The sequence below is a fragment of the Anomalospiza imberbis genome, chromosome Z (genome assembly GCF_031753505.1).
Source record: "Anomalospiza imberbis isolate Cuckoo-Finch-1a 21T00152 chromosome Z, ASM3175350v1, whole genome shotgun sequence".
NCBI classification, from domain to species: Eukaryota; Metazoa; Chordata; class Aves; order Passeriformes; family Viduidae; genus Anomalospiza; species Anomalospiza imberbis.
Window position 1 is genome coordinate 25438341 of NC_089721.1, and position 11742 is coordinate 25450082.

The 11742-nt window shown below is 39.9% G+C and overlaps 1 protein-coding gene across 1 annotated transcript; it reads left to right on the plus strand.

Annotated features, from left to right (window-relative positions):
- The first annotated feature begins 239 nt into the window (after positions 1 to 239).
- Positions 240 to 9739, plus strand: FBP1 (fructose-bisphosphatase 1). Its single transcript, XM_068175807.1, has 7 exons — positions 240 to 440; positions 2783 to 2945; positions 4586 to 4678; positions 5711 to 5854; positions 7070 to 7207; positions 8422 to 8541; positions 9510 to 9739. Exons 1-7 carry the CDS (start codon positions 271 to 273, stop codon positions 9699 to 9701), a joined length of 1020 nt encoding a protein of 339 aa, XP_068031908.1. The 5' UTR covers positions 240 to 270; the 3' UTR covers positions 9702 to 9739.
- The last annotated feature ends 2003 nt before the right edge of the window (positions 9740 to 11742 follow it).

Consider the following 11742-nt stretch of genomic DNA (forward strand, 5'->3'; position numbering starts at 1 on the left):
AGTGCCCAAAGCATCCCTCTCTCGCCTCTCCCCGCACAATGTATGAGACAAGAAAGATTTGGCTAAAAAAAAAAAAAAAAAAAAAAAAGGTGCGGCGGGATTCCCCGCCGCGGATATTTCAGAATGTCGGTGGGAGGGACCGCTTTCCTCACTGTCAGCCTTGCGGTGGCGGGGCCGGCCCTGGCCCGCCCTGGTCCGCCCGCCCCGCCCCGCCCCGCAGAGGCAAGTGGCCGTGCTGGCAGCCCCGGCCTCACTCGCACCGCCGCCACCATGACGGACCGCTGTGCCTTCGACACCAATGTCATCACCATGACCCGCTTCGTGATGGAGGAAGGCAGGCGGGCGAAGGGCACCGGGGAGTTCACGCAGCTCCTCAACTCCCTCTGCACGGCCATCAAAGCCATCTCCACCGCTGTCCGGAAAGCGGGCATTGCCAACCTGTGAGTCCCGGGATGCGCCCCTCACCTTTCCGCATCGCCGCGGGTCCAGGGCATCCTGCTGCCTCTGGGGTGGTGGGTGTAGGGATGAGGATGGAAATGGATATTTCTTTCACCAGAAAAGCCCGTGAGTAGGGTTGCATCAACCCATCCTCTCGTACACAGCTGGAGGTTACTCCTTTAGTATCTTGGTTTATTGATTTTTTCCAAGTGACACAGGTCCTATGACTTGTCAACAGTGTAAGCTGCCTAGTCTTTGAGAAATGTCTGCTGATAATAGAACTTCATTAATACTTTCAGCAGGTTTGGGCGCCTGGAGCCATAAACCCAAATATACTGAAAGACAAAGCCTAGCAAAATAAGGCTGAATTATTGCTCATTGCATATTGCTTAATATCAACGCACAATTTTATTCTTTGAGGTGTCAAATCAAATTCAGAGTGTTTTTTTTTCCATAGTGCATCATAGCAACTAGAGTTTCGTTATGAAACTTTGGATATCTAAGGATTTTAGAAAGTGCACTGGTTAGGAACGATAGTGTCTGTAGTCAGCCAGTCAGAAGGATGTTGTTCTGGAGATGCATCAGAAGGAATTTGGAACTCTTGAAATGTGCTGGTCAAGGCTTTAGACATGGATTATTTCATTACTTAATGGAAAATGTAAAGAGAAAATTAATTTGCCTCTACAAGCCATACAGAGGAAATATATTAAGAAAAAAGGCAAAAATCCTCCACTTTATGTATGTTTGAGCCATTTTTCTGTTTTGACTTCAGACTGCAGGTAACTGTGGTAATTTTTAATTGTGCTCGCTCTTTCATATGCCTCCTATATCTGTCAATAGAGACCAAGGTGTTCCAGCTGTAATCCGATTTGTAAGCTTAGGGCCCTATTCCTTTAGTGTCTTACATGTGTGTCTGTTGGCAGCTGCCCACAGGTTTGGTATCTGTGCCCATAGACTTGCCTTATGATCTCCTGCACAGTGGTTTTAACTCTCCATCACTGCTAGGGTACCAGGCTTTGGACTCATAAGCCTCCTTGAACAGTTCCTGCTGTGGAACTGCATTTTATAAGCAGTGATGAGATTTTGCTTTGCTGTCAGGGAATGTGAATAAGTAAGCATCACTGCAATCCATTTCTTTGGACCATCCTCAGTCTCAACTATGTGCCTAGTGCTGCTCGGCATGGGACATGCAGAACAGCTGGGGAAGACTGTTCTGCCTTCCCAGCTGCAGGCTCCACGCCTGACACGTCTTCTCCTCCAAGGGGTCCCCAAAAGATGAGGTGCAGAAGCTGTTCTGCTGCTGTGCCTCCACTCCTAAGCACGGTGCTCCAAATACTTTTTTGCTAAAAGCACTTTCACTGTTGCAGAAAAATATTCAAGTCACTGTAGCAGAGGTAGAGAAAGAGAGTTATGCCAGGTCTTTTTGTTTGTCTTATGCATAAAACTGAAGAAATGCATTGCTAAAGTAATGTGTTCAGTGTTATTACATAAAACCTGAAATACCAGTGTTCAGCCTAATCAATGAACTGTAGCTGAAAGACCTAAGAGTCATCTGAATGTGTGCCAAGCTGGCTGTTGTTTTCCCCTTCTAAGAGCTGAATTTCCCCTTTCTCTGTTTTGTGTGCTTACAGGATCACCTACCATAAGGTCTCCTGATATTTCCATATGCCAGATGGTTTGATTCTGATTACCTTGCAGCATTTTATTTGTATTTCTTATTTGTATTTCTCAATTCTTTTCCCAAGGAGACATTTACTACTTCAAATCAAAACTGAAAACATTAAATCATTAATAGGTTGATTTATCTGTGAACAGACTTTCCGTGCTGCAGTTTGCACATCATATTGCTAATCAGTAGTGTATTACACACAGAGGATATAGCATAACTAGTGTGGTCAGATTCACATATATATTCATATTTTTTAAAGTACAGATTCATATGTTTTTAAAACATAAAATATTCTAATGAATTCCTAGCTTTTAGGGTATGCAGAGCCTAGAATTAAGGAATATTATGTAGGTCTTAAAACCTCATTAAAAAGCACAGCTGTAACTCAGCCTTCACAGCCTGGTCTGGCTGTGTTTAACTATAGTTTACAAACAATTGAAAAGTGATTCCTTGGTTTTTATTTCTCAGCCACTTCTAGATATGCAAACACAGCTAATGGTAACATGTCTCAGCAAGAATTTACCGGCCAGTAAATATAAAACAGGTTTAGAGAGCTGCGATGTCATTTGAAAGTGCAGTATGTTTACAGGAGGTTTTACAGGTGTAAGAAACAGAACCCTTCAGAAGATGTGATAGTCTGTTCTCATGAAATGCTCTCTTTTGCAATTGATCTAGCTATGGAATTGCTGGGTCTACCAATGTGACTGGAGATCAAGTAAAAAAGCTGGATATTCTTTCCAATGACCTGGTGATTAACATGCTTAAGTCATCCTTCAGTACATGTGTTATCGTGTCCGAAGAAAACAAAGATGCTGTGATAGTGGAAACTGAAAAACAGGTTAGTAACTTCAGAAGTTGTCCCTGCTTGATTTCAGATCAGCCTGTACAGGTGTACTGCTCCACATCTAAAGAAGTAAAACTGAACTAAAAGCTTCAGAAAACAGGTACTTTCCTAAATTGGCAAATGAAGGTGGAGGTGATGGGTGGAGAGAGTATTAGTCATCATTTGTTCTTTCTGTCATTTCTGCTCTCCAGACTAATGTTTGTTGGATTTATTTATTTTTTATGTGTTGTTCCTCCCCACCTTCTTTTTCTCCCATCTTTTTTTGATTTTGGGGAAAGCATTTCATTCATCCCTATCTGATCTCTGGAACTATGCTCTGAGTCAGTCAAGCCCTTTTGAAGTGTTACTTTTTGAGTGGGACACTGATAAGCTATTCTCTGCAGGTCAAATCTTGAGGTCTTTAAATCATGAAAATTCTCCTTGAAGCCTTCAAGTCTCCTTGAAGACTTAGCAACAATGAAACAAAAGCATTTTTTACATTTATTATTATTTATATTCACAAGCCTGCATGCGCTTCTTGTGGGATAGTTCCTATTTCCCAGCTAATATTTTGGTCTGATCATGTAAAAATCTGACTAAAACAAACAGCAAAAATATAATTTATGAAGTATAATGAGAATTGCTTTGTTTAAGCAGTTCTTTCTCTCCCTGTTGAGAAATCTTCAAAATTGATTTTCTAGGCATTGGATTTCCTTAGATCAGAACAAATATTCTCAAATATCACTGCGGGAGTCTGAGTATTAATGCTTTTCTAAACTAAATGTGAGCCAATATACTGTTTTTATCAATGCATACCAAGAATTCCTACTTGTAGAGTAGAGCATTGCTGGACTTAAATTTAAGTTTCTGACATGCAGGATAAAATCAAATGAAAAACAAATAAACACTGCTGTTACACACTATAATTAAGACAACTATGAATAAAATGATAGGGGGAAAAAAATTTAAAAGGTACAGTTAATTCATCTTTTCTCCTGTACTGTCAATTTCCTATATGTACAGCATTCTTTAATCCAGCAGTAAGGTAGACACTTCTTTTTGATCCCCCAAAACCCAGGGTAAGATCAGTACCTGACCATTTCAGAGCACAGGTAAAGGAAAATTTATATTTTAGGCATGGCAGCCATTAAAGAGCTTTTTAATACCGCTGTAGGTAGAGGCAAAATATAGTTTTTAGCTGTACATGAAAAAGGCTTATCTTCATTTTTTTTTTCTCCTTACTATTCAGAAAGACATTTTGTAACCAAAGAGAGAGTGCAGCCTAGCCTAGATGGTGGATATGAGAGGATTGAATTCAATTACACAGATGAAACTAAACCAATAAAAGTATTCCCCTTTTTTTCTCATATTAAAAAGTATATGAGAAAACTTCACTTTTCCTGTGTTATCAACTGCTATGTACTTTAAAGATTTCTCAGCTTCTGGTTTGGCATAAATCAGAGTTGTAATCAAGGATTGAAATCGGGGTCAAAGGATTGCTGACATTTGAATTTGGTTCCTTCATAATTGATAAATATGCTTTAGCTTATATTGCTGTGTAAGTCTCTGAGAAAATTTAACTACTGAAATGTTTTTATTTAGAGGAAGTAGATAAATACTGTCACTAATCTAGTTCTCTTTTTTGTGTTTTTTAGGGTAAATACATAGTCTGCATAGACCCTCTAGATGGTTCGTCGAACATTGACTGTCTTGTTTCCATTGGGACCATCTTTGCAATTTATAGAAAGGTAAAATTCTTTCATGTAGAATAGGAAAAACTATTATTGTGCAGCTTTTGGTGAAATAAAATTGCATGGGAAGACAATAAAATCTAACTAAACCTGTTTGTGAAAGAGACTCAAGGCCAGCTTTAAGTTAAATCTAGTATTTCACAGACACCTGGATTTGAATTTATATTAGTGAGGACTTGAATTAGTCTCTTAGAAGAAGAAGAAGAACCTATGTGTATGTACACGGAAGCCTAGCTGATATTTAATTTGCCAGCTAATGAAATTACCCATTGGAAAAGATCATGTCTTAGGTTTCATGAATATTTGTGTTGAGGCAAAATACCACGTGGTTGTCATCTACTTGGGGAATGTTCTTTCAGGTTTTCTTGTTGTCTGTACTAATAGTTCTGTTGGCCTGAGGACAGGCTTCAAAAACAAACCAGAGCTGAAACATGTCATATGCATTTGAAGTGTCTAATTCACTCTGAAAGGCAGAAACACTCTCTGAAGGAGGTTGAAATACCAGACTTACAGGTCACAACATAGGGGAAAAAGCAAATCAGATTAAACACACCCAACTGTCCATTTTAATAATCCTTTGTACATTGTCATATATCCCAAAGTAACTATTTTCAACTTCATTTTTGTGTGAAGCAAAAAAACCCAAAAAAATCCCAAGTACTTTTGATGAGCTTTGAACTCTGTGAATCATGTTTCATTTATTTTCAGCTGTGCCTCTGAGTTTTCCTCTGAGCTATGTTCATCATGACTTACAAGGAGGAGCATAGCTCTTTATTATCTCCTTAATCCTTTCCTGCTTCCTGCATTCCTGCTAGGCTTAGTTAGAAGTGCATTTCTAGATCAATGTGTTTGTATCCTGTATATAATTTGTATTAGTGCATACAGTAGGAATCTTAGTTGGGGATCATGGAAACATTTGTGTCACCATGTGGCATGGATATGGAGCAGAAGACTGTCCCTATCCCAGAGTCCCATCATGTACCAGCAGTAGAAATGAAATAAAATTGACTATACTCTTTCTTGTTCTAGGTGTCCCCTAATGAACCTTCCGAGAAAGATGCTTTACAGCCTGGACGTAATCTTGTGGCAGCTGGTTATGCACTCTATGGGAGTGCCACCATGTTGGTACTGGCAACTTCTGCTGGAGGTGTCAATTGTTTCATGCTGGATCCGGTGAGAATATACTCTGTTTCTTTGTTTCTATATTATGGATTGCCAGGTACTGTCTGTAAGAACTGTTTGTCCCCAGGAAAATCAACCAAAGGAGCAGTTTACAAGGTAGCATGAAGGAATGAATACATATGTACTTGTTCTTATAGCCTACCAGCAATAATGTCAAGAGACTTGTATTCCACCTGCCTGATGCAGTGGTGCCATGTGTGACTGAACAACAGGAAGACAGCTGCGTCTGCAGAGCAAATACACAGCATGTGCAGTCATATGATATTTAAAATGAGCAGTTCTCTCCAGTACAAAATACCCTTTAAGTCTTATTTGTCTTTTCCTTAATGCTAGGACCTTAGTAAACCAGAGGAGCATAAATATTTAACCTTCTTCTGTATTTTGAGATCCCACCATGATGTGTAAAAGAGTAAGTGATGTGTGTGGGTGATGTGATGTTCGAGCATGCATTTGCCATGAGCTTTAAAACAAAAGTCATGTTGATCATAGCAGAAAGTAGTTTGCTTTAGCCGCCTGTTTCTTTGTGATCAGTCAGGGTGACTCCTGCCAGTCTTAAGTTTTTATAACCTGCAGTGATCAAGCTGCAGGAAATATAACTTGGTACTCTCTGTTTAGTAGCAGCTTGAATAGATGCATGTATTTTTGACTTTACTCAAGCAACAGATTTAACTTTGAGCATGCATGCATGTTATTTTGTTTACTGTTAGTTCTAACTTGGAAAATTACTTTAGAGAAAACTAAACAGACCGGCCCTTGGTCACACACTTCCAGTTAGCCAAGCAAAAAAGAACTGGAGCATCTGCAGCCATTTGAAGATGTTTATGCATTGGTTCAGCCAGCACTCTCAGTTTCCAAACTCCCTAGAGTTCTGAAACTTATATTGCTCTAAGTCTAGCAATGGAGAGATAAACAAATTTGCAAATAGCATTTTTTGGGCATAGAAAATAGAGAATGCTTGGAATGGTAGTATGAGGAAGCTTGCATGATGACAGGATTCATGTTCTGTCTGTGTTTTATGTATAAACAAAATACCTTGCATGTAGACCGCAAAGACCTTTTGTAGGTACTGAATTATTTTAAAAATTTACAGTGATAGTAATTTTTTATTAAATTGTGTATTTAAATTGTTTATTATTGGATTTTGCCTTGGTTGGCAAATAAGTGAGCAATTAATGTTAACAAATATTTTTTCTTTCTTATTGTTAGGCAATTGGAGAATTCATTTTGGTGGAAAGAGATGTGAAAATCAAAAAGAAGGGAAATATCTACAGTCTCAACGAAGGCTATGCTAAATATTTTGATCCTGCCATCACAGAGTATCTCAAAAAGAAGAAATTCCCTGAGGTAAAAGATCCTGTTTCAGAGAAACTTTCTGATGACAAACAACATTCATGATTTCCAGCTTTATGATCAGTCACTCATTCTCTCATGAACTGTTCAGGGCTTGCTTTGCCCTCCTGTCTATTTAAAATATAGCTTGATGTACAATTGCTAATGCGAGCAGCAATTGATAAAATCAGATATTTCAGCATTCTCAAATACCGCATTGCACCTCTTTTGCATTTTTTTACTTTCTTCTTTTTTTCTTTTTTTGAATCTTTTTTCTTCAATGAGGACCTGAGTAATGGTGCTGAAGGCAAAACTGGGCATTTGGTAATCAAGTAGAGAGGAAATCTTGTCTGGTGATGAAGAAATTTGATCAACATGTGTTGTATTGCTGCTTCCTCACTGCAACCTCTGAGTAGCTGGAGAGTGGTGTGGAGATGGCAGTGGGTAACACGAGCTGTGTTCTAGGAGCACCTCTCTCTTGAAAATCTAGTGTAGTTTCGAGGCCTGCTTTGTGTTTGTGCAACTTCCTAGTGTCAGGAGGCCCAAAGCTCCAAGGAGTGCCCATAAAAGATTCTCATGCCTTACATATTTCATCACTGAAGTTATTACACTGGCAATGACATGTGAACAACTACTATTGTTAAGTACTGGTGTCCCTTCCTGACTTCCTGATCTTGCTCTGAAAGAAGATTGATGTTTACATCATTCATGTTTCCAGGCTTAAGTTGTTGTTTATGTAGATATTAAAATGTACTCTGGGGAGCAGAATAAGGAAATAACATCAGAAGTCAACTATTAACTTTTTCTTAACAAAAAAACTGCAAAAGCTGGAAAAAAATGGTTGGAAGAGGTAGGAAAGATCACTTATTTTATTCTTCAATTCTTTTTCTGCTAGAAAAGACAAAGTCCCAATATCAGTTCCTAGAACTTGAGTTTTTGCTACTGGAAATGCAGTGTTTTCCAAGTGTTAGAGCCAGTGAAGAGTTGGGATACATTTTCTGGTTTTGGCACTACTGCTCATCTATGCTGAAGTCTTCTGTTACTCATTTTCCTTTGATTTTCCTAGTTAGAAAATGAAGAGGATACTGACATACCCTGCAAAACTACTTTGAGTATTATCAATGAAGCACGATATGGAGATGAAAGATGTTAGGACTGCTAAAGGGGCATGTGGGGGAGGTTAACCTGGTGTCCTGTACAGTTACTTTTATTGGAATGTTTTTCTGTAGGATGGAAGTTCACCATATGGTGGGAGGTACGTAGGATCTATGGTGGCAGATGTTCATCGCACACTGGTGTATGGAGGAATCTTTCTGTATCCTGCTAACTCCAAAAGTCCCAAAGGAAAGGTAAGCCTGAATAAGCCCAATGATAGAAAACATTGTATTCTGTAGGTATTTCACTATCAAGATCAATATTTTGATTACAGAGCCTGTGTTTTGTAATTTGGTAGCTTGTGTGGGGGGATATGGCCATCCCTTGCATGCTGTCGCAAGTGACAGCAGCCTGTTGTCAGACAGCTATTCTAGGGCTGCTACTCACCTGTTTCAACTGCAGTGACTTCTCTTCGTCTGCAAACATATCCAGCTTGTGGAACATACCAGGGGGTGGGCTGCTCAAACAGGCATATCAGCCAAAACTGGTGGTTCTGGTCCCAGCTGAATAGAGCATTTCAAAGCAAAGAATACGCATTACCTTGAGATTTCTAGCACAAGCTAGTTTGTAAGAAGCCTAAATGTAGTCAATCCACTGGGAGAAGAGAAAACCATTTGCATCTTGTGCGTGGTAACAGGACTTCATCTGGAGGAACTCTGCCTGGCTGCATCTGCCAGGACAATGGTCAATCAGGGAAGATCACGCACTTACAGGCTGACAAGGGGACTGTTTATTCAGCAAAGACCTTTGATCTCTTTTGTAATTCTCCGTAAAATATTGCCTCAGGTTGCAGATAAGATACAGTTATTCATTAGAGAAACCGAGTGGTAAGCTCAGAGCCCATGTTTTTCTTTATTTTCACACAGTCCTGTGTGGTCTGCATCATTAACAGTTGTGTCTTAACATACAAGCTTTATCTCTCCGTAGATAGCACAATGCCAACATGGGATATGGAGAAAGCACTCAGATTGGGGAAAATCCAGCATTCACTGTGTTTTTAAAATAAAAATCCACACAATTTCATTGTTGAGTCAATGTTTATATGAAATAAAGAGTACTTAGAATATTGATTGGTTTAAAATCATATGCCAAATATATTTATATGTCATGATTTTTGACATTGCCTGGCCTGACCTCTGCCGTTTTGACTTTTGTCTTCTAGCTGAGACTGCTGTACGAATGCAATCCTATGGCTTTTGTTATTGAGAAGGCTGGGGGCATAGCTACAACTGGTCATCAAGCTGTACTAGATATAGTGCCTGAGGATATCCACCAAAGAGTGCCTGTTGTCTTGGGTTCTCCTGATGATGTGAAGGAGTACCTTGAGATAGTCAAGAAACATTCAGCTAAGTAAACAAAGCTTGTGGAATTCACTGTGCACAGGGGATAAAATGTCTTACAGCTGAACCAAAGAATATGCTGTAGTACTGTGAGATTGAGCTGTCTGACTTCTGTAGCAAAAGAGCAAATGAGCCATATTTTCATAAGATTTTTTTAAAGTGAAATCTTGTGCAAATGCATTGTGCAATGAAAGGCATTAAAAGAAGCATTAAAATTAAAGCAATGGAAAAATATGTTTTCTTTTTCATTTATCATTTGTGGTTACAGAAGAGCCATGTGTGCTGCAAGGAAATACTGTGTTGCATTCAATATCTAGGGGGAATAATCTCACCTTTCTCAGACAAGTTACAGACTATCAGAGTACAGCTAACTCTGTCCTCTTTTAAAAGTCCTGGGAAGAAGACTCAGCCACCTCTTACAGTGAGTGACCTTTCCTAGATCAGTGTCTACACCACAGAAGTTGCTCACTGTACTTCGGTCTGGGTTTACTCTGATGGAGAATTAATGTTTGTGAAACATGGGCAGTACTGCATGTTAATTCTGACACGTGATGTTAATATTGCTGGTTGCCACTCTATCAGATCCAGTTACACAAGGATGGAAAATGACATGTTTGCGTGGAGGGGTTTTAATGAGATAAAGAGTATGTGTAGACAGCTCGTACATACACAGATTCTGCTATGATGAGCTGGCTATCTTTGCTAAAAATTAACCTTCTTACTTGATGAAAACATGAACTTGTGTATTGCTAGCAACCTCCACCAGATGTTCTTTGTGTTATTTTGGGATTGGGGATTACCAAGGAAAAGGATTCTGCTGTGCAAGCAGGAGGGAGGTGCAAAGATCCCTCTAAAGCATACTGACATTTAATATACTCATTCAGAGCATGCTGCTGGGAAGAGCTCACTAGTGCTTGGGAGCTAGATGGGCTGCCCAGCATTGTGTGGATACAGTTTTTGAATCAATTAAAGTGAGAAAATAGTTGATATTTCTCACTGCCCACTTGCCTTCACCAAACTCGAAGTAAGGATCACATGGGTGTTGCTGTGGGTAAACTGCCACTGAACACTGACTCAGTTTGTGGTCTGGGAGGTCATGTCTAGGGGTGCCATGAGCTATAAACCTGCCTGCCTGACAGCTTTGTATGTATCAGTGCAGATGGCCTGACTGAGCTTGGTTCTTCTTGTAAAATAAGAGAGAAGTATGGGGAAGCTGAAATCCACGGTGCAAGGGCATGCTCTATGAGGACTCAAATAAAAACCTGAGGACCCTCATTCTGACAGGTCATGCTGGGTCATTTGGAGGCATACAGGCAAACCTTAGACAGTTATATTTATGCATTTGTTCTCCAAACTGATGGGGGCAAGATGTTTCTGTCAGGGACTGAAAGGCCTAGTTTCTGCTGAAAATGTCAATTCTAATGAAGCTTTGCTAGTGGAGAAAACTTTCAGGGACCTGAACCCTTAAAAGACTGAGAGTGCTGGTCGTAGTCAGTTTGGACTACAGTGCCTCAGTGGTCTGTTATCATGACTCAGCAGACAGAATCCACAGCAGTGATTTTTGCCTGCTTACTGTAATTCCTTTTCTGTATTCTGTCCTCAATCTTTACAGGAATCCTGGACTGCATATATCTATTTTTAATACACCCTACTGACAGCATGTAAAGGTTATAGGAGGAAAGTCAATACTGTCCATGTTTGCTAGGTCAGTACTCAGTGGTTTGGTTTTGCCTGTGGGCTGACATTTCATACTTAGCATTTTACCTATTGTGAGATGGGTTTATCTTCTAATCAATAATATGTAAGGCCACATTTGAACAACATCTCTGGCTAGCCACTAGTGGGGAGAACTACTTAGCAAACTACTTCTATATCCCCCTTTCCAGAGCTCTCCATACCTGTTAGTGGAGAGCAGGAAGGTGGATTTGTCACAGGGTCTGCTGTCAGCCCCTGCAGCACTTTTACCCGCTGCCCTCCTCAGAGGCTGCATTGTGCCCTTTGGTGAAAGGTCACTGGCTCCAGTTTCAGCTGGCACCATCCAAGCAACTAACATTT

Excerpts from the sequence above, each read along its gene's own strand:
- FBP1 (XM_068175807.1), top strand. The coding sequence starts at position 271 with ATGACGGACCGCTGTGCCTTCGACACCAATGTCATCACCATGACCCGC. Across the intron at positions 441-2,782 it reads AAAGCGGGCATTGCCAACCT|CTATGGAATTGCTGGGTCTA; the intron begins GTGAGTCCCGGG and ends CAATTGATCTAG. Across the intron at positions 4,679-5,710 it reads TCTTTGCAATTTATAGAAAG|GTGTCCCCTAATGAACCTTC; the intron begins GTAAAATTCTTT and ends TTCTTGTTCTAG.